Raw genomic sequence first — 23,088 nt, 5'->3', positions numbered from 1 at the left:
GCTCATTACAATTGGAAAACCTATGGGGAATGAATCCATTATTACTTAAAGGGTTCATATTATGGAAAACTGACTTTCACCATTCTTGTACATATACATTTTGGAGTGCCAACCAACCAAACTGTGAAATAAGAAAGCCCAGCATTTGTTTGCTCCTTAGGTCAGGAAAAATGGGAATTTAAAAAGCCTTTCAGATGTTGCTCTACTTCCCCTGTTTCATAAAATATATCTCCCCATCCTCCACTTGGCTTATGAACTACCTTTGCAAAGGTGTACCACATTTGTTTGCCAGCCAATCAGAGCAGACTGGCTTTTGGGGAGGAGTGTCTTTAAAGAGACAGGCGCTGTAACAGAGCGTTTCAGACAAGGGGTGATTCATTATTTAATTATATTTAAACAGACAGTATTAGAAAAATTATTAAACTACATTACATGTTCGACGCTTTTATCCAAAGCGACTTACATACTCAATACTGTGGGCAATCCCCACAGGAGAAATTTGGGGTGAAGTGTCTTGCCCAGGGACACAACGACATGCTGGCTGCAGTAGGGTTTGAACCTGTGCCCCCCTGATCCGAACTTCAACGCACTAGTCCACTGCGCCACACGCCTCCCTATTATGTGTTTTTTGAACATTAAAGCATGTCACCCAATTAAGTAGAAACCCAAAATATAAGTATTAACATAAAAACAATCCCCCTTTAATATGATTGTTTAGACCTGTGTTTTTCATGAAGAAATGTTAAAATGTCTGCCATGAAAACGGCCTACAATTTAGGTTTTCCTTTTTAAAAAAAATGTTTTTCTCTACAGGTGCCCGACACGTCCCCGACCAAATCTGCCCCCTTTTTCCCGGACACATGGTACCGTAAGCCCTACGAGGAAAACACACGCTCCGGGACACGGCCCGCTCCAGAGGGGGCCGGATCAATGCCAAGCTCCACAGGCACCCCGTCCCCAGGCTCAGGAATCTCCTCCCCAGGGTCCTTCTCCGGATCCCCAGGGACCATCTCTCCGGGGATAGGGACAGAATCGCCTGGTTCTCTGGGTGGCTCCCCAGGTTTTGGGACAGGATCTCCGGCTTCAGGCAGTGGAAGTTCCCCTGGTAGTGAAAGAGGGATATGGTGTGAGAACTGCAACGCAAGGCTGACAGAGCTGAAAAGACAAGCTCTCAAACTGCTCATCCCTGGACCTTACTCCACCAAGGTACAAACTAGATTGTCTGCTCATCTTGTGGTGTGTATGGATGTGTGTGTGAGTCCAATTGCAGAAGTGTTTGTATTTCCTTTTCTGTCACCCAGTGGTGGGTTTGTAGTGTATCAGTAGCACAACTTGTACCTTTATTTACTGTGGCATTTAGACAGTGGCACATATGAACTTGTTCGCTCATGAAAGACTGGGCCTCTAATCATTCCCTTGCTTACTGCGTTGCTGTGTAGTCAGTTATTGTTCTCATAAATCACAAGGATGCTGTAATTTGTCCAACCCTCATTTGACCAGCTGTTGAAAAGAGAAGGGACTGAACAGCCTTTGGGATTTACGATAATTATTCTATCTGAAGCTCTAAATCAAATACTGACACAGTGTCAAAATCTAAATAAAAGATGACACCGACAACACCATTTAAATTGCATTTGTTGGAATTCTCCATTTACCTGATTGATCATATGACCAAATTCAAATACATTTACTCTTTTCCTTAGTGCCTTTCTCCCATTGGGGGAATTAGTATGATAGATTCCTGGAAGACATTGACCACTTAGAGAAAATAATAATCCATATAGATAGATAGATAGATTGCAGCCTTGTTCTAATTTGATTTGACAGGTGATTTCTTTTTTTCTTTTGGTAATCTATAGAATACATTTTAATTACATTAGTGTCAGTGATTCTTAACTGATATACCATAAGCTCCAGAGTGGTGTCAGTTTATAAATGATATGCTATCAATTCATATACTATACAAATTTTGTATCATGTGCATATGTACATGTGTATACATTGTTTCTTGAGCTTCCCACATACTAAATAACCAGCCAACCCTGAACCGATTTCTATCTCATGAATTATGAATAATTATCTAAAGAACTGGTGAGACTGTAAAATAAGTCTGGCTTTTCACTGCATTGTGCAATTGTACTTGGGGCAGTACAAAATAATCATAGACAATTAAGAACATTTTAGTTTTTGCACTGGTTTGGCTGTTGAAAAAATACGTAGTTATGCATATAAAAAGCACAAAGAAAAACATATTAAAAGTCCTAATGGCAGGCATTTTGACTTTGCATCATTTTTAATGAAGTTGCCTCTGGGTTCAATGCTCTCCTGCTGCAGTTAACTGGATTTATTGCAGGAAGGCCACACATCAGACTCAGAGTTAATTGGTAACAAATTAGCATGCATTATGCACCGGGGGGTTAATAAAGTGCATCTAGCAAATGGGAGTCAGATATAGGGCTACAGTGGGACACACAGACTTACTGTACAACCAGTAATACAGAGCAGTGGAAACACTGGGCTCTCATTCGATCAAGAACATGACATTTGGAAATCGGTAGGAATTGTGGGGTTAATGGAGACTGTTGGTGGGAAGACCACTAATCAAAAGGTTATTTGCGAGGTTGGGTTCATAGTTCCAGCTGATTAAAGCTTCCCCTTTGTGGAGACATTTAATGTAGAGTGCAAAAAATAAAGGCATGTAAGTTACAGGATTGTACATGGTGCACTGCATGTACTGTATGTGTGGGAAATGAAATTCAAAATTATGCTAATAGAGTTGATTGTGTTTTTCACAGCTGAAGATTAAGTAATTGTATTTATAAAGACATTGTCACCTAATACACAAAACTATGGTAGCAGGCTTAAAAACAAGTGTGGGGTTATCACAAACCAAAATACTGTATCTGTCTTTGGCTCATTGATTTTGCAAAAACAATAGATTTGAGTGTCCTCCTCTCTGTGTAGCCTGCTTGACAGATTTAAAGTCAAAAATAATTAACGAAAAAATGGTCTGAGGAAGTAGTAGTTTTTTTTTACAGAAATGTAGACTGCATTGTATATGCTGCACACTGGATATTATCAAAGTAATTTCGATCAGAAGATTGAATCCCCTCTCACGTGTGATCATTAATGTTGTTTTGTAAATATGATTAAGATTTCCTCCTTAAATCTTGCTCTTGACTTCTACAAATCAACTGATTCAGGATCCGTTATTGCATGGTTTCTTGGATGATATAATTACATTGCAACTATTGGGGGTGTTACTAAAAATAAGTAATATATCTTTCATGGTACTTGAAACATGGTAAAACACGTTGATTTAAAACTGTGAAGGTGAACCCCAAATTACGATGCACTGCATGTTACCCAACAGTATTTGGGAGTACAATTTTTCTTATGCAGGCTTTTCCTACAAGAGTCAACTGACCTACGCAGGTGCTTTGTGTCGGGGGGAAAGCTGAACTCATGTCCTTGGTAAAGCAATGTGACCTTTTAATCCTTCTCCTTCACCAAATGTGCCAGAACAGCACTTCAGCTGAGTGTGTGTGTGTGTGTGTGTGTGTGTGTGTGTGTGTGTGTGTGTGTGTGTGTGTGTGTGTGTGTGTGTGTGTGTGTGTGTGTGTGTGTGTGTGTGTGTGTCCCTTCCTGTTGCGATGTCAGCATGAGGCCCCATGTCATTCCCACAGGACACTGGGACATATGTGACCCCTCACAGTCTGAATAAAAATACACATGCACCATCCAATACACCCCCCCAATATGCCTCTGAACCATATAGACCTGTCTCTGTGCCTGGATATGAATACATGATGGTCCATGCTTGACCCATGCAAACCACACACACACACACACACACACACACACACACACACACACACACACACACACACACACACACACACACACACACACACACACACACACACACACACACACTCAAAACCCTTTCTCACAGAGGGTGTTAATAATATGATAATGATGACCTTCACCGATCCTACTGTTGAATATTTAGTTGTTTGTGAACATGTCTGCAGTTCTGTGTGTGTGTGTGTGTGTGTGTGTGTGTGTGTGTGTGTGTGTGTGTGTGTGTGTGTGTGTGTGTGTGTTGTTAAAGCCTTCCGTGAATACACTAACAAGCACAAACACACATGCATACAAGTGTCTATGTCAGAATGTGTCACATTGCTTGAATGTCATGATAACTTGTTTGTTGGATGAGCAACTATTAGCTGTTGCAAAGTGTTTTTTTGTGTAGTGCTTACTCTCTGTTGCATGTCATAGAGAAGTTATCTAATTCATTGAAGAGTAGTCTAAAACAGATAGCATCTGTGGTTTTGTTTTTATAATGGGCTTTAAATGTTGTCCTCAAATTAAACTGAAGTCCATTTATAATCATATTGTCCATCTTGACTTTATTACTGCTTTTACTCAGTCAGCTAGAGTGCAAAAGAGTGCTCTGTTGAGAGATTAGAAGAGCAGAGTAGGTTTTTCAGGTTTGGGCACACACGCACTGGGCACACACTCAACCACATCTGGCTTCACAGCTGTACTCACTTAAGAACTCAGTCCTTGCTCTACTGGTGTGTATATCCTTGCATCTATCTGTGTGTGTGTACCCATCCCTTATATCCACGCCCAAATCATAAATGACTACAGGATGATCTATTTTTTGGTTGGTCCAGTTCAGTTGAAACTGGGTCACTATGTGTGTGTGTGTGTGTGTGTGTGTGTGTGTGTGTGTGTGTTTGAGGGTCTGTTTCAGATCAGCTGAAAGGCAAAACCATGTATGTTTATAAAGGGAAACATATACTGTTCGACTTCAGACATAAAAATGAAACCAAAAAAGGACATGTTTGTGAATATCTTCACTCCAGAGGACCTCTTTCTGGCAACTTGAGATTTATTGAGATTACTTTCATCTGTGCGGTATTTGAGGTTATATACATGTTATATGTACTCAAAATGTTTGTATTAGAAGACCCATTCATGTGTCTGTCTAGATGTTTCTGGACATTAAACAGCTGGCAGGAGCTTATACAGTACATAGATCTTAGACCTTAATGCACATTATTATTACAGAGATCTTTTCCTTCTTTTTGTTGTATGTGAAAAAATGGTTGGCCAACTTTAGTATTTGTTACTTGGAAAGCCAAAGTTTTTCAATCATGAATTATTTCTCTCTATATTTCTCTAGCTGTTTACCCTTCCAACCAAACCAGCCTCCTTGTGCAAGTCTTACTTTACAGTTTTATCTTGTTAACCATCATAAACATTCACAAATAGCCTTGTGACTGTGTCTTTAAAAGCCTCTTTCATCTTAGATGAAGTAAATGTCCCACTAAACAGGAAAAGCTCCATGCTCCATGTAAGGCAAAGCTGTGCAAAACAACAACATCTTTAAGTGAGATGCAGAATTAAAAAGTATTAACCCAAATGTTGTCTACCAAATCCTTTGAACAACCAACATAAACAAAATGAAGATATTGGTAGTACAACTGACCATCAGTGAACTAGAGGCTTGTAAGTTTAAGATCTATCTGCTATTTAAGATGCCTTTAAACAAATGGGGTCAAACTGTTGAGGATAAAATCAATTACAGTAATCCCAGTCACTCGCTAATGGTCACCCCAAACCAGTAATTTGTCTGTAATTAGTCTACTTATCAGATCAAATGGTGGAGCATTACTGCTCTGCAGCATGTCCTCAAAGGGACGTATTTCTGAACACAGGTAGCTAGCTATCCTGTAATAACCAAATCCCATAACACTACAGAAGCAGGCCTCCGGTAACTACGGCAGCTGGTGTTGCCACGGCAGCGACATGTGACAGATGTGAGCCGCATACATATCTCCATCAGCGTTAATGGGCTCCTCATCGCTGTGTGCACGCTGGTGAGAGGCAGAAAGAGGGAGACAATATATGGAGTTAGTGTGAATGATAGCGCGGGCTGGCGTGCTTTTTTGGCAAGAGGTAAGAGAGAATATAGCTGGTGTGTGTGTGTGTGTGTGTGTGTGTGTGTGTGTGTGTGTGTGTGTGTGTGTGTGTGTGTGTGTGTGTGTGTGTGTGTGTGTGTGTGTGTGTGTGTGTGTGTGTGTGTGTGTGTGTGTGTGTGTGTGTGTGTGAGAGAGAGAGAGGGAAAGCATAGATGCTGATGCAGGCTGAATTGAAGAGCTTCTCACTGGGATTATGTCAATTTGACCAAACCTGAAGCACACTCTCAAACACATCATCTCAAGATCTAGTGTTGCTTACTGTACCCTCTCTGAAGAGTGTTGAATGAATGATTCCTTTTCTTAGACCAACCAGAAGTTGGCATTGTTTTGGTTCCCTCAACAAAAAAAAAGCCAATTAGGTTTTCTCATTGGATTTTGAATTATTGCTGAAAAAAAGCATGGTCGGAAACAAATGTTTATGACACCATCTGCTATCTTTTACATGCTTGTATGATTTTAATCGCGACAAGTAAGTCAACATCAACATCTACATTAGGCTAAACATACTAAGCCATGGTCCTCTGACTGTAACGTTAGTGGAAAAGTATCCCTGTGTTCAGCAAAATGACCTTCAACACTCCAGTCTCCAGACACCATTTAAAGTCTTATCTAGCCGCTTGATTGCAAACGACAGATAGGCTTCAAAATTAGTTTTTTCCCGCAAGTATTTATATTACTCATTCCTGCAGCCTCCTATTTCAATTCAAACATGTTTTGGTATTTATTACAAATACTATTATGAAAACAACATGTAGATACTGTATTTATAATTAAAGAAGTACAAAGTAGCTTATAATCAATGCTACTTAAATTTACTTTAATGAGAAGGGTCAGGAGACTGGATGGCCTTATTATTTTTTAAATGTTGCATTCTGCAAGCTGGAAAATCCTCTTTCTGACCATGTGCTTCTAGTTGGCCAGCCTCTCTAAATGTCAGTAAGATAATGTACAATGTCAGCACACATTGTCTAACAATAAACATAAGAGCGACTTCCCCTCTGTTCCTGTCAGCTCTGCACATCTCAAGCAGAGCCCCGTAGGGATGAGGTGGAACAAACACGGATGTGCTGCTTATGATCTTGCAAGAACACATTTGCATTGACTGAGATCCCTGTAGAATTTTCCCAGCACGTTATGATATCTATACCTTGAATAATGTATACTGCTATTATGGAGACAAATGGGGTACAACACTACCAGTTAGATGTACCTTTGGCTAGTGTCGGTATCTTTTGCCGTTTTATGAGAAATGTACCCCTTATTCTTGCCCCTAGTTCAGTCTCTCCTGTCCTATTTCCTGCATATCACTCTTTATTTAGCATGTCTGGAGATATTGCCATGCAGACGCAAGATACCAGCATCATAGACACATTAACACACAATCTCTCTTACTGTTTCTCACACTCACACATTTTTCTAATTTAGGAAAGGAGGATGAGAGAAAAGAAAGATTTTAATTTAGACGAGGAAGAAGAGAAACGGAGGAACATGTATAAAAATGTGTAGTGAGAGAAAAGACACAAAACCGTTTTCCTTAATAGTGCTATCATTGTCATTACAGTCACTGACCCGGAGCGTAAAACACTTAATTAGACTAACTACCCGAGCCAGTAGTGTGGCCAGGCTGCCACACACACTGGGTTTCAAGAGCAGAGAAGCTACTACAATCTTTGCCAGTTCCAATAGACAGCAGATGATGGATTTTAGTTTGCCAATAAGCATTCATTAGAAAATGTAACACACTCCAAGGTACCGGGGGTTTGTTTAGTGGGAGCAATTTGATTTTCTTTGCTTTATTTTTACTCTTAAACAGCAGTTCTCGCTCGTTTGCTTATTTTAAAAAGAAGACTTCGTTCCAATGCTTGTTTTTTGACATCCTTGTGGTCAAGCAGTCTTGTTTTTGGACAGGGATATTTATGATCGGTTCATGCCTTTCTCTTTCCCCTTATTTCCTGTCTTAGTGCCGGATGGCCCGCAGATCATTTCGAAATTCATAATAAAAGAAAATTGAAATGAAATGTTTCTGATTTTCAATGCAAAAACCTTGCCATGATGCAAACAACTCATCAAAATAGGCTAAAAGATATTGCCTTTGATGATATTAACTGGCCCCCATATTATCAATTTGCAAAAGTGACCCCCGGGTAAAGCAAGTTAAGTATCCTCAATAATAAACACATGTAGTGAACCCAAAGCAGTGACAAAGAAAAGACAGTTTTGCATTTATTACACCTCTGAATACCTCAAAGACCACAAGACCAAAACAAACACCACTCCTGCATGCTAACACCACACATTGCAGTGAGAGGCCAATCACATGCATGAGGGAACACACCCAAACACACTGATACTGACACAATACACAAACTGAGGCGCCTTGAGGTTCATATGAAAATACATAAATGAGCAAACACACACACTGATATGTGTCTGTGCTCTACCAAGAGCCCACTGCACTGCTGGATGTTGGTGAAAGTGGCAACAGCACCTGCTGCCATGAGATCCATAGCTACCATGGCAACTGCCTCTCCATCATTTCAACAGTACAGAAATAAGTGGAGGGCATTACAGTAGTGATGCACCTGTCTCCTCTGTCTGTCTACACCTGTCCAGACTTTCATATGCGGTGTGTTTGTTTGGTGATAGAAAGGTGGATATGGTATGAAATAAAGAATGTTGCTTTATATTGTCATGATTAATATGTGCATCTGTCTATCTATCTATCTATCTATCTATCTATCTATCTATCTATCTATCTATCTATCTATCTATCTATCTATCTGTCAGTCTTGTATATCCGGCTATCCGTCTTATCTGTCTGTCGTGCAAAATGTGTAGTTCCTTGTAAGACATATATGTTTTCCCCTGTGTGCTCTCCTCAGACTTTTAAAAGTTTTTGATTTCATCATCCAGAGGAAAGATGAAAAGTAAAAATGTTCTAGTAGCTGCAGGTGCCAGCTCCAACAATGTGATACTGTGAAGTCTCCCTCGCTGAACGGTCTATTTGAAGACCTGCCAACCACACTTTTAATATTAGCCAACCTGCTGGGCTGTCATGGGCTGATATATCACACAGAAACACAGCTTGCACACAAACAGTGCATCGTCACGGGCTATCACATTGTCAGATATAACACATCTATCTTGGGCATCTCACACTAGGAAGATCTCATGACATGCTGAGGTGTGAGTGACGGGAATAATGTGTATGTCTGTGCTTAACTTTGTGAAAACTAATTGAACTTTTCCACAGTCAAAGTCAGTGTACTTTGAAATTGAGGGCAAATTTGCGGGGCCCTACTTCTTCCAGGGACTGATTTTAGGGCCAGGATGCAAGGGTTACATTAAAAAGACTGCACTGCTGTTTTTATTAAAGAAATATAAGTTTATTTTAGAAAGGATCCATAGCCTTGTGCACTCTCACAGACCTACCATTTAGGGTCAAAATAAGAGACAGGGCTCTGCCAGTCAGTCGTTCATGTTTTACAAGTACTGTAATGGCATTCCTGTTCTAAATACGCTGCTCACTGCAGGGCTGCAAAATTGTCTTCGTACATTCCTGGCTTAACTATATAGGTTAAGAGGCTGTCTAGTGCCAAAGATAGGATGAGAAGAGAACGTGTGTGTGTGTGTGTGTGTGTGTGTGTGTGTGTGTGTGTGTGTGTGTGTGTGTGTGTGTGTGTGTGTGTGTTTTATGCAGCACTGTGAATGCATTGTGACAGAGTATTGTAAAGGGCAGGAGGTGAAATGAGAACAAGGATGACATTCAAGCTGCTGCTTGCAGTCCGGTTACATGGCAGAGTTCACTGTAGTTGTTGTGTATCTTTTACTAGTACTTTTATATGGTTCCAATATTAGACATGTTTTTTGTAAACCTTTAATTGAAAGTCCTTCCCTTCTTTGTGGTTGGGATTATTTTCTCTAGTGTTCCTGCAGTGATGAAAGTGGTGTACAGACTGCATGGTTCTGCAACACTGTGTTTGTACAATTTGTTTTATAGTATCTGAGTAAAGTAAACCCCTTCTTAACAAACACATCCTTATTACTTGATTTGTCTCCTGCCAATCTTTCCATTTGCCACCACTCACTCACCCAATACCCACTAATACACATAAATAGCATTCACTTTCTACTAATGCTAATCATTTGTCTCAGCCGAGCTGCATCCTCGTATCGTTCTTATCTCCAACTTATCAACAAGATGGAGGAATTGGAAGATGAAAGAGAGTGAGGGAAGGAAAGGAAAGGTAGAGAAAGAAACTAAATAGAGGTTTAAAGTAACAGGCTACACAAAACAAGGCATAGATGGAAGAAGATTGTGTGTGTGTGTGTGTGTGTGTGTGTGTGTGTGTGTGTGTGTGTGTGTGTGTGTGTGTGAGAGAAAGAGAGAGAGAATTAAATTGGCTGTTTGTTCCCAGACTGTGCTTCAATCAGACACAGAGAATAGCCTCTAGCCGTTAAACTTTCCAATTACCCTGAGCAGATGGAGCCTGCGGGGCTCGATTTGGAGGGTCTGAAATGGTTGTTGTTGTTTACTGTTATCAGATATTGAATGTACACCAGGCTACATCCAGTGACAGAGAGGGAGTCATACTAAAGCAGGGTCCTTCCTCCTTAATCTTAACCTCCATATATCTCTGCATCTCCGCTTTTTACTCTGTACTCGGTCTCACTGAATCTAATCTGATATCACACAAAGCATGAGTTATATCTGAATGATAACATCTTCTGGATCAGCAGCAGGTCTAGCAGTTGGTAATGCAAGCTTGTGGCTGGACGGTTGTCATGTTGAATCTAGGTTTAATGTCAATGTGAAATCTGGCTGAACAAGTCTCCCCTCTCTTAATAACAACTACGCTCTTGAGCAGGACTCTCCAACCTCAGCTGCTCCCTAAGAGGAGGTCAGCGTCCAACAGAGGAGCACTGTGGTCCATTTACAGAGCTCCCCATATGAATGAGTGTGATTATGAAGCCTGGAAAAGAGCAAGCACGCTCAGTTGACTTTCATGGATATAGGACTGTTAAAAAAGTGTTTTAGCTTTTAAAGGCTCACAGGATGACTCAAGCACGCCCCGAGGAGGTTTAAGGTTTATTTTAAAACACATTAAAGCTCTTTGTGCAGGCCTGGGGGAATCACCCTCACACATTGGTTTGAAGTCCTACACAAACATGGATTATATTGTTTGTTCATTTAGTTTTTCAAAGTGTAGTTATTGTTTAATTATTGTCTTCACATCATTAAAAAAAGAAAATGAGTTTGACCATACATTCAGATTTTAAAGGAATTTTCTATTTTTGTGTTATCTGAGTATATTCTGTTTAATACATGAGATCTGCAAAAATAATGTATTGCAATATTGTGTTTAGTGCTACTAACAAATGTGTGCATGCTTACATGCTGAACTATGAATGAACAGTTGAACATTTGGCCTGCTTAACATGTCAGCTATTTGCTTTAGTACAACCTCACAGAGCCACTATGGCTTCAGACTCTAGTCATTTTTACCAAATTATTTATTTTATAGTTTTTGGTTAAGAGGTAGACAAGATATATTGGGCCAAAGATATTGACATGTGACAAAGGATGCTTTTTCGATAATTTGTGGACGAATCCTAATTACATCATGTTGACAAGCCACACATTTGTTTACAGATAACAATATATAAGTCATTGCAAGGGGCCCCTTTTAGTAGAGTTGTTATGTAGACCCACAGCCTGGCACAAGTTATTCTCCCATTACATTCTGGAGTAGTTCACTGTAAGCATAGTGTACTCCCTTTTTGCGTTATTCTGAGCCAAGAAAAACCCTGACTGAGTTTGTATATTTGAGTTTGTGATTTTGTGTGTGTCACGGGCACACACACTGTTTTCCCTGTGCACACTGTTCACCTATTTCTGTGTGTATGCAACCATGTATGAGTGTGAGTTGTCAGGCAGATCTTTACCTTTAGTTCCTCCTCACTGAGCTTCACTAACCTTGAGATGGAAGGATACAGAGGGGGTGAGGAGGAAAAGAAGGGAGCAAGGGAGGAGTGAGGGAGTGTGTGTTCAGGTGTGGGGTACGGCAAGATGGATTACCCAAAGCAACCAGCAATTTATCACTGTCAGAGAGAGAGAGAGAGAGAGAGAGAGAGAGAGAGAGGGATAGAAAGAGTTGGGAGAGGAAAGAGAGGTAGTGTGAGGGATAAAGAAGAGAGACGATAGGATGGGGTGCAAGGAGAACGATAGAAGAAGAAGTAGGTGTAGGACAAAAGTGGGATGAACATTTGTGAAAGAGAAACCCAATGAATCATTCTTTGTTATACAATCAAAGTGTTACTACTTGTGTTGAAAGTATGGGCAGAAGTTTTCTGAAGAGAATTTAATTTGACTGATGCTGTCCCTACTCAGCGTAGTTGTTAGTAAAGCTTGTTGATTAACTTTAAGTCAAGTGTTTTGGACTGGCCACTACTAACTCTACCCGAGGCATGGACCTTTGTGGTTCAACATCCTGTGGTGTAAAACCATCTGAAATGTCTCACGTGCAATAATCAGCCCGTTTGACTCTCAGGCCCTGATATAAATCAACAACCAATTAATGTTAGCATACCAAGGAGAATATACTATCAGAGATCATTTAGACTCTTAGATGGCTGACCTACTTAAGACATTTAAGGTTACTGTCTCTCTATACATTATTTGTTCAATCAAACATTATATTAAGACCTAATTGTTGTCAGACAGTGTCAAGATTGGCTGTATTTTTTTAAAACTGTCAATACATAGACTACTTTCCCACTGAAGAAGCAATGGAGTGAAGTTCCTCCTCTATATTCAGTCTCCAGAAAACGGTCTAATTGGCAGCTAGCTAACACATTGAAATAGATTGTTTTCACATCTTTGGTAGCGAGTGTTTAATTTACAGTGCAGTTCTGATGCAGACGGTAGGCTAATTTAAAAACATGCAGTAGAGTTTATATGCACTTCATTTACAGACAGGCACCGCTGTGGATAGCCAGATCATTTAAAAACAGGCACCGTACAACTTCCACATAAAAAAACAACTACTGTATTTTCATTTAAAGCTGGGCACTGAATGGATGGCCAGCTAATAAAAGCCAAGCACTCTCTTCCAGCAAGCCAGCGCCGTATATATTCTATTATAGGGCTCTGCAGCAAGCCAGCTCATTTACATCGTGGCGAGGGGCTGCTCTGTAGACTTGGCCCTATACAACTCGGACAAGATTCATAGCTCAAGCTGTTAATGAGAGGGCAGCATTTGTACAGTATACACACTGACACACACTCTGAAATATGCATGAATAACAAATTCAGGAATTCTATGGGCTTAGATAAGTCTCATAATTATGTGTGTGAACACAAAAATAATTTGTGTGTAAATATGTGATTTTTAAATGTAAAACACCATCCGCAAATTCATATAAAAGATTTGCAAACTCACAAATAAATTTTCAAATGTAAAACGGATCTGCAAATACGCAAAATATTTTCACAAATAAAAAAAAAGATCTTTGAATATCTCTTTAACATTTACAACTTCCGATCAGGCATTTGTGTATCCATTTTGTATTTGTCGACCAAAAATGCGCTTGTGGATCAAAGAGTTTTGAGACAAACGTTTCCAAATTTTAGCCGAGACCGGCGGAAAGTTTGTCTCAAAACTCTGTGTGTGTAAAAAGACGATCCACAAGAAGAAATGTGAGATCCACGAGCAGAAATGTGAGATCCACAAGGGCATTATTGGTCGACAAATACAAAATTGATTCACAAATGCCTGATCGAAAGTTGTACATTTTTAAAGAGATATTCAAAGACCTATTTTTTATTTGTAAAAATATTTTACGTATTTGTAGATCCGTTTTACATTTGCAAACATATTTGTGAGTTTGCAAATCGTTTAATTGCATTTGCGGATGGTGTTTTCATTTACAAATCACATATTTACCCACAAATTATTTTTATGTTCACACAAATAATTATGAGACATATCTAAGCCCATAGAATACTAACACTTGTTACGTTTACATTAGAGCACTACAGAGAGTTGATCTGGCCATAGCATCTGTTTCTAGTATATATACTCTTTTTGATTGGGTTTAACAATCAACTACAAACACACACACACTGATTCGGTAATGCTATTTTTGTATGTGTGGATGCGTGTGTGCTGTAAAAACTTTGTGGAGCAGAATTTCTGATGAGCACTTAACCCAAGATAATCTATGGCAACGTTGAGACAGCCAATTCATTAAAGTTGTCAATCCCAAACATAGGTTACATGAATAGCCTCTTAGGGGCATCCGTTTGAGGTACGTCACCAGCATGGTCTAAGGAAGTGCTTCAAAGCCTCTCTGAAGGCTTCCTTTAAAGACCTCCACACTGACCTTGCTTCAAGAGCATCACTTGCCCAAAGCCATTAGAACAATTACATTTCAAAGGGTACTAACATCTATGAAGACCAACACATCAAAGCACATGAACGACGGCCTCCTATGAACCAACCTAGCTGCCCTGCACTCAATGCAACTGCACGGCGCCTTGGATGATATCACAACTGACATTTGTATTATTACTGATATGAGGTGTCATCATCTCACACAACATTATACAGTGCACACATGCTACGCCCACGTACACATATGTGCACACGTTCAGTCTCCAGCGAGAAAGAATGCAGCAGGTTATTATCATCCCCAAAAGCTAGTTAGTCGCGTATGTTAATTAGGCTCTGAATTGCTATGGCAACACAAACACTGTTATGCATTTTCTCTGTTATTAATATAGCATGTCAACATCGCAAGGGAATGTGTGTACATGTGTGCAGACAAAAGTGTGTGTATGTGCTCTTTTAAATGTATTCATAAGCGACTTTATGCATGTGTGCAAACGTGTGTGTGAATGTGTGTGTGTATTATAGGTTTCCATTGTGTCCTAGCCAATCCAACTCCTACATTCATTATGAATCATATGAAGGAATGACCAATTAAAAAGGTGATTAAGGGAGACATTCTTCAGAGAGAGAGGGGGGAGGGTGCGGGTATTAATGAGCGCGAGAGGGGAAACACAGGTACGTTTATTTTCGCTGAGGTTTTTCTTCTAAGGAGCATTCTGTAGGATATAGTGCCATGCAGCGGTGAATATACCCCTTCACTCACCCCTCTGTTTCCAAGACTGCAGTATCGAGAGGTGCTGAGTGCAAAACTGTGCTAACATCATGTTATATTTCAGGATATGTGCCTTGCTCAGAGGCAAGGTTTCCAATTTTAGCAACATTTTAGAAGCCACGAAATAAAGATGATTAAATAAAGACGAATAAAAGCTGTGGTAACCACGCTTTTACACTCGGCTGCTTATATTACTGCAGTTTAACAAGCAAGTCCTCGAACCTACAGTGGCCTTCAGCCAGTGTTTGAATTTGTCTTTTGTGGGATACTTTATTTAGAAACACGGCGGTCTTTGTGAAGAGGAGCTAATCTTGCTAATCTAATACTTTCTTTTTCAGGTGATTACTCAAATGAATATATAAATATAAACTCAACTGTGTTTGTTTGAGTTTCTTCTTACTTACTAGAATTAGATTTGCTTCCATTCTTTTACTTGCCTTTTTTTACACAACCCGTTTTCGCTCCTTCCTGACTTTTATTTGTATCCCTCTCCTTCCCTTTCAACATGGTCACATCTTTATCATTCAGGCTAAATATGGTGGTAATGCTATAGTTTAGAGTTTTAGCGTTAATAATATAATAGTTTTAATAACCACATTTTTTATTATTAAAAACTAGCATTCATCATTGTTTCCTGTAAACATCTTAAAAAAAAAGAAAAAAGGTATTCGTACCTTCATTTTTTTTTACTGATCTTCAGTTTAATGGTGAAAATACTGATTAAAAAACGATGCGGTGAATGATGTGTCCCCGGTTGATGACATTTGGACGAAAGAGCTGCAGTAAATCAGATGTGGAAAGGGCTGGAAGATTTTAGAGCTCCATTACTTATAATGTCTTCTTCATTTTCAAACAAGGTGATCACTTTTGTTATCCTGCCACTCCAGCTGTTCACATATCAAAGGCTCCAAAATGTTGTTGTCTAATGAAAGCCTGTGTGTGTAGCTTTTGACTTGAATTTTGTTTCCAGATGTATTGTTTCGAGCTCACAAAATCACATTTGGTCTGAAGTGTGAGACGGAAACAGCAAAAGAGAGAGAGACAGTGACAGACAGAGTGTGTTTTAGTAGAGATAGTGAGAGAGACCTGTGCTTGACCTCTGTCAGGGTAACATTTGTCTATCTGTGTGCACATCCATATGTTTGGTGTGTGTGTGTGTGTGATGTCATTTATAACCTCTGCGTTATTGACCTTGCACCTGCACAGACATCAGGCTCAATCATTCACATGCACACACCCACAGCACACACGTAAACTATCATTCTCTATCATGACACCATTGGCGTGATCATGAGCCGCCAGTCCAGTTGAAATGTATAGTTTTTTCTTCACAGTGTCCTCAGGATGGTATCCATTTTTCATTAATCGTCGTTTTCTTAGCATAATGACGCACTCCTACCTTCTACTCTGTGTGTGTGTGTGTGTGTGTGTGTGTGTGTGTGTGTGTGTGTGTGTGTGTGTGTGTGTGTGTACACAGGGTGTATACAGGAGCAAGTATTGGTGAAATGGATGAAGAGAGAGATGAAAGGAGGTAAATAAGTAAGGGGGAGGAGAAAGGTTTACCTTCCATGGTCACTCATCTGGAACTGATTACCCACATGCAAAGACACACACACACACACACACACACACACACACACACACACACACACACACACGGACTATCTGGGGAGCTGAGACTGATTGAGTCACTCACAGAATACTGATGAACCCAGAGGTAAAGAGATTCCTGGAAGAGACACTGGGATTTCTACATGCAACTGTGTGTGTGTGTGTGTGTGTGTGTGTGTGTGTGTGTGTGTGTGTGTGTGTGTGTGTGTGTGTGTGTGTTTATTTAAGGCCAGTTTCCAGTATCAGCAGAACTCTATTTCCTACACCCCCTCTTTCTCTTCCACAAAGCACAGCTCTCCTTTCCCCCTTTTTTTTAATCAGGCTCCCCAAATCTGGTTAATTTGGAACAACAAGGCCCTCATCTGAAGAACCGTACACCGTGTCCACTATATTGCTCCTGTCTGCCATGCATGTGTTTGAGTGGGTGTGACAGAGAGAAACAGAGAGGTCAAAAGAAGCCAAATGAGATTAATGTTCCTTTTTTTGTTGGCAGGGATCTAACATTACATATCATTTCCAAGTAGGAAAATCAGGACTATTTGTCATTGATTGGAAGATGGTCTCATCATGTATTCAAAGTGGTTTAATTTATCTATCTGAAACACATTTTTTAACAACTAACATGAACAGTCAGTAAAATCAGACTTTTAGTGATCGAAAGCTGTACACGATATCTGTAGAAAGAAGACTGAAAGTAATAAATGTTTTTCATATTAGCTTTTACACAACAGTTATCCATCTATATAACATTTTCAACCGTTTCTAAATAATAATGCACTTTTAACCATATGTGTTCCATTTTTCATAATGCGGCTAAACCCACACTGCTTCACTGCTTTTTTTTAAAAAAACACACACACACACACACACACACACACACACACACACACACACACACACACACACACACACACACACACACACACACACACACACACACACACTTGTAGGGCTTAAGAATATGCATGTGCATTGTCATGCACATTGTCAGTTGCAGTGCTCTTCTCCCGCTCTTCCATTTTAATGTTTGATGGTGCATTATCCCTCCTATTACCATGGCTAAGTGGCCAGAAGTAGTTGACATTACATTATATATTTTCAGTGCAGCTACAATAAAGATACCTTGTAGGGTAATTCAGCCACCATTTATAGATGCTTTTCGTGTCAGTCGGAGGGAAGATAAAAACATAGTCTTTGTAAAGAAACATTTCAGTCACGCAGGGAGAACTCCTTAAGTCATTTGAAACTGTTTTGTCGTCATTATCAGTGATGCTATCATTATTACTCTCTTCCTTAAACCGATTCAATAAAATTAGCCGACATTTCCTGTGAAAGACACATCTTTGCACCAAATGGGAAATGTGTCATAACCCCGTAGCTAAGCACAATTGTTGAACACACAGTGAAAAATTTAACAATAAATTCATAAATAGTCAACTGCATTTTAAATCCACTCCCCCCCAGTCTGCTTCCTCTCATGCAGGTAGCTCTGCAATGCGTGTGCTTATGTGTGTGAGATAGAGGGGGCGAGAAACACTCATAACTTATTTTGTTGTCTTAAGTGTGTGTGTGTGTGTGTGTGTGTGTGTGTGTGTGTGTGTGTGTGTGTGTGTGTGTGTGTATATCTTGTGGTCTTGCAGTTTGTTGACATAGCCTAGAATGCAGTGCTCTCATTGAGAGGCTGCATTTTACTATTAGAAGAGATATTGCTTTGTGTGTGGAGTGGACACACCCTTCCACACACAGACTGTATATTGGTTGAGAAAAAGTAACAGCCCTGTCATTGATAGAGGTTTACTTCTGTGTGGCAGAGAGTATGCTACATTCACTCTCTTGCTCTAGGCTCTTATTACATTACAGGCATGGGCCACCAAGGAGGCTGACCACACATACAGAGTTCTTTATCTACAGTGGGGTGGACTATTGATAGAGAACATTTGAAATGTAATTGGGTTTTCTATATAAGATGGTTTTGTCAGTGCGAAAGAGGATAACAGCCAGTTGACTATACTGTATAAATCCATGTAAACAGAGGCTATTTTAGCAAGAAAGCTATATCTGCTGTGCTTCTTCCTACCTGTCAGTCACTCATTATTTATGCACATATCCCTGTTTTTCTGGCTTTCCTGTTAGTCTTCTGGTTTCTTTGTCTTACTGTCTGATTGTCTGAATCTGCTGTGAGATAACCTCTGTCCATCACATGCCTATTGATTAGACGCATCTATACACATGCTTGATCTCCGTAACTCATGTATTGATTAAACTTCACTAAGCAAAGAGTGCCTTCCCATCAATTTGATTAATACTACACACACAACGCCTATTACCTGGCATGATGCACTCAACCCATTCTCGGTTGATTCACTGGATATTCAGACAGAGGTTCAGATGTGTTTGCTGCGCATAAATGAACCTGTGTAAATTAGTGATTAGATTGTAATGCCCCTATTATTATGAACTCTAGTACTTTAATACTACTAGTTGTTAGGAACCTTGACAGACACTTGGACTCAAACGCACGACTCAAAAGAAAGTTTGTTCAAAAAAGTCTTTACTTTGGAAAAGTATAAAGTTCAAACAAAAATCACTCCTGAGAGGCAAAACGTAGCAAAGCAAATTACAAACTAAATAAACTTGACTATGGTCACAAAGTACAATAATCTCTTGGCGAGACAAGCTGGCTCTCTAAATGGCACCAGGCACAAGACAAACTGGCACAGGACAAAGGGAGACAGGACTATTTATACATGAGGTAAGGGGGAACAGGTGGAAACAATCAGGGGCGGGGCAGACGCTGACGATGGCGGGAAAACACACAAAGGGAGGAAGTAAGGGGACCTGAAATGAGAGACAAGAGACTGTGTGATATGCTCTTTACTTTCTAATCAAAGTTAAAAAAGCCTGAGATGATGTTTACATGTACACTGAGTTTGCTGAAACAGAAAAAGATGAGGTGCTACACAGATACCTGGCCTTAGAGTCACAGAAGAGATGTGCCTGTTGAAAGCAGAAAGATAATTACAGTTATCAAGTGAGTTGGCACAAGCTACCACATATGTTTTGTTGAAGTACCAAGCTGCAGACACACACATGTACACTGACAATTACCTCACAACGTCACACACATTTTGGACACAAGGCCCCCAAGTAAAGCCAGATTTTTATAAGGAAAACCTTTTTATATGTAATGACCTTATTGTTAGATTATGTGCTTTATATGTTGTGGAAAAAAAACTGAAGAAATATATTCAAGGAGGTTAAATGAGCGCTTGTTAACTCTGATATTTAGAGCAAAAGTCGAAGCAGGAGATTTCGAGCAGCTTTGCTCTGTGCGAGTGGCTCCAATTAGTCTGGAAAAACATGCACAACTAAACACAACACGTACCTGTACATGCACATGCATTCATGCACAGATAACTGCCCAAACAAATTGGATAAATATCCGGATTTTTGCAGACAAGAAAGAACACTAGGGTGAGCAACTCTGGTACACACATTTACAAACAACTTGACCAGCCAAACAAATGCAGAGAGACAGAGGGCAACACACATTAGACAAACAGAAGGAGAAAAAACAAGTGCATTATGGCATTTTTTTGTTATTTTTCTGTAAAGCTATTATTTCCAAACTGAAAAAGAAAAATGGTTATACTGTAGCTTTATATGGTTGTCTGTAGAGTCTATCCTAGTAGGGACCCACAACTGTGAATTACATTACATTGCCTTTAGCTGACGCTTTTATCCAAAGCGACTTACAATAAGTGCATTCGACCAAAACAGAATCATATAAGTACATCAGGTTTCATAGAGCTAAACATTTCAAGTGCTACTCAACTGGCTTTAGATAAGCCAGTCCTTTATTAGTATATAAGTGCTTTGTTAGCAATTCTTTGTTAGTAATTCTATCGCTCGAAGTGGAGTCGAAAGAGATGGGTTTTAAGTCTGCGCCGGAAGATGTGCAAGCTTTCTGCTGTCCTGATTTCAATGGGGAGCTCATTCCACCATTTTGGAGCCAGGATAGCAAACCCACGTGTTTTTGCTGATGGGAACTTAGGTCCCCCTCGCAGTGCGGGTGCAGCGAGCCGTTTGGCTGATGCAGAGCGGAGTGTGAATGTGGTGAAAGGAGAACCGTTGCAGTTTTGGGAGTGCTTAAAAGCTATTTGATGTGTTGCACAGGTAAAAGTGCCTTGGTAGAGTTCGCCAAAATGTTTTTGTCAGCAGAAATAGAAAGGCTGGCACTTTTCACAAACTGTGACCAATCTTCTAATACTCTAAACCACTTACACATGATCCTTCACTTTGGGCAGCCTCTAAAGTCCATTACTTCAGCCAGTTGACCTGTACACAAAAGGGGTCTATTTTTGTGGCGGCGAAATGACCAGCAGTGCCCCGACTGTTTGGTATCTACCAGAGCATGAAATTCTTCTGAAACTGTTATCAGAGAACAAGCCTAAGTCCTAAGCCTAAAGCTGCAAAAGGGCAGCTTATTGACAGTGAGCTGAATCAGGACCAGGTCATTTGAGGGTGAACCTCATGAACTAGTTTTTAAAGGCAACATGCAGGTTATGAACAAATCGTTAGGATTTGTTTGTGCAAATATCTCAACAACATCTCTAAATTAAAGAGATATACTTCAGAAAAAATGACTTTTGATACTGTTTCTTCGAACAGGACACATGTTGTTCATCTTCATTTTCACGTAGGCTTATGATTAAAACTTAAACGTTTCTAAGGAACCAAAACCAGTAATCACCAATCTGTTAATAAGTAATGTTTAACTGGGATGAAAGTGTTACCTAAAAAAAACGAATTCTTGATAATTTGAACCTTGAACAAGGAATGTTAGAGGTCACATTTACCTTTGAATAGTTTGTCACTGTAATTACCTCACTACATAAATGCTGTAACTTCTCAGCTCTAGAAATTGAGAGTCAAAAGTTTACCTGTGCTTTAAAGAAAGCTATCTTTCATATTTACAGTATTTATCGCACCAAGATGCTTTACACATGATTCAAAGGTGCAAGGACACATGATGCACTCAACCAACACAATGTCAAAATTCAAGCTGAGAAAGAAAGGAGAGAAAAAGATAGAGTGAGTAGGTCAGTGGTTTTCATTTCTGTGTTAAAGGCCTCTTCTTGCTGCCAGCTGCTGTGACACTTGTACCCTTTACACCCCAAGGACCTACTGTGTGTGTGTGTGTGTGTGTGTGTGTGTGTGTGTGTGTGTGTGTGTGTGTGTGTGTGTGTGTGTGTGTGTGTGTGTGTGTGTGTGTGTGTGTGTGTGTGTGTGTGTGTGTGTGTGTGTGTGTTCTTGCAATTGAACGTCCTTCTCATCTCCCCCAGGCTACAAGGCAATGTTTCTTGGATTTTCTATAAATAATCACAGTTATGATTTATTCGGCATGCCTATCATTTCTTCTCCTCTCCTCTTCTCTTCTGACCTCTTCTCTTCTGACCTCTTCTCCTCTCTCCTTTCCTCTCCCACCTCTCTCTCTCCCCTCTCCTTTCCACAAGCCAGTTACATTCTTCGAAGAACAAAACAACAACTTGAATATGCTTGAATCTTTTCTTCTAACACTTGGCTTCCTGTTTCTGTCTCCCTCCAGGATCCCTCTGTCTCTCTCCTCCTTCACGATAAGCTTCAGGTGCCCAACAGTTCTCGGCGGGCGTGGAACGAGCGTGACAGTCGCTGTGATGTCTGCGCCACTCACCTCACTCAGCTCAAACAGGAAGCTGTGCGCATGGTCCTCACTCTCGACCAGTGGGATTTGTCCCCCCCCTCTTCCCCTTCGGCCCTCATCGGACGCTATGGACCACCGGGTCCTATGGGAGCATCCGGGGGTCCTGGGTCACGGGACTGGATTCCTCCTTTTCTCCCTTCTTCCTCCTCCTCCTCCTCCTCAGCCGCTGCTGCCATCTCACACCCGTCCTCCCAGTCGCCCTCCCCAAGCCCCAGCCAGACCCCAACGCCAAGCCCCAGCCACGGACTATCCAACCCCAGCCATGGGAGCCCCTCTGTGGGGCAAACATCCGGCTGTGCTCCCATAAACCAACAACCTCAAGGCCAAGGGCACAGACTGGGGTCTAAACCCAGCTCCCTGGGGCTTGGTGGTGGGGGGGACAGAAGGGTTGGGTCCCCCAGTTTGGGAAAGTCTGTGGCCCAACAGCAACCAGTGACTGGAGTAAACAGCCCAGGCCATAATAGCGGAGCAGTCCTGAGCACAGCAGCTCTGCAGGCCCATCAGCACCTGACCCGCACCAATGGAGGAGTTACACTCTATCCCTACCAGGTAAGATTCTCTCTGAAGTGTCTGTGA

The 23,088-nt window shown here is 40.6% G+C and overlaps 2 protein-coding genes across 2 annotated transcripts in view; one reads left to right on the top strand and one right to left on the bottom strand.

Annotated features, from left to right (window-relative positions):
* The window catches only part of LOC104968247 (PWWP domain-containing protein MUM1L1-like), a 21,160-nt gene extending 11,813 nt beyond the window's left edge, over positions 1-9,347 (bottom strand). Inside the window, exon 1 of the mRNA XM_010797824.1 lies at positions 9,337-9,347. The gene's annotated coding sequence lies outside the window, so the exon portion shown is untranslated. The remainder of the gene's footprint in view (positions 1-9,336) is intronic.
* LOC104968248 (kinesin-like protein KIF26B) overlaps positions 1-23,088 on the top strand; it is a 24,690-nt gene extending 1,602 nt beyond the window's left edge. The window contains exons 2-3 of the mRNA XM_010797827.1: positions 814-1,206; positions 22,378-23,088. Coding sequence (XP_010796129.1) covers positions 814-1,206; positions 22,378-23,088 — 1,104 coding nt within the window. The remainder of the gene's footprint in view (positions 1-813; positions 1,207-22,377) is intronic.

Source organism: Notothenia coriiceps, unplaced genomic scaffold (assembly GCF_000735185.1).
Source record: "Notothenia coriiceps isolate Sejong01 unplaced genomic scaffold, NC01 NC01_scaffold00038491, whole genome shotgun sequence".
NCBI lineage: Eukaryota > Metazoa > Chordata > Actinopteri > Perciformes > Nototheniidae > Notothenia > Notothenia coriiceps.
This window is presented reverse-complemented; position numbering and strand designations above follow the sequence as displayed.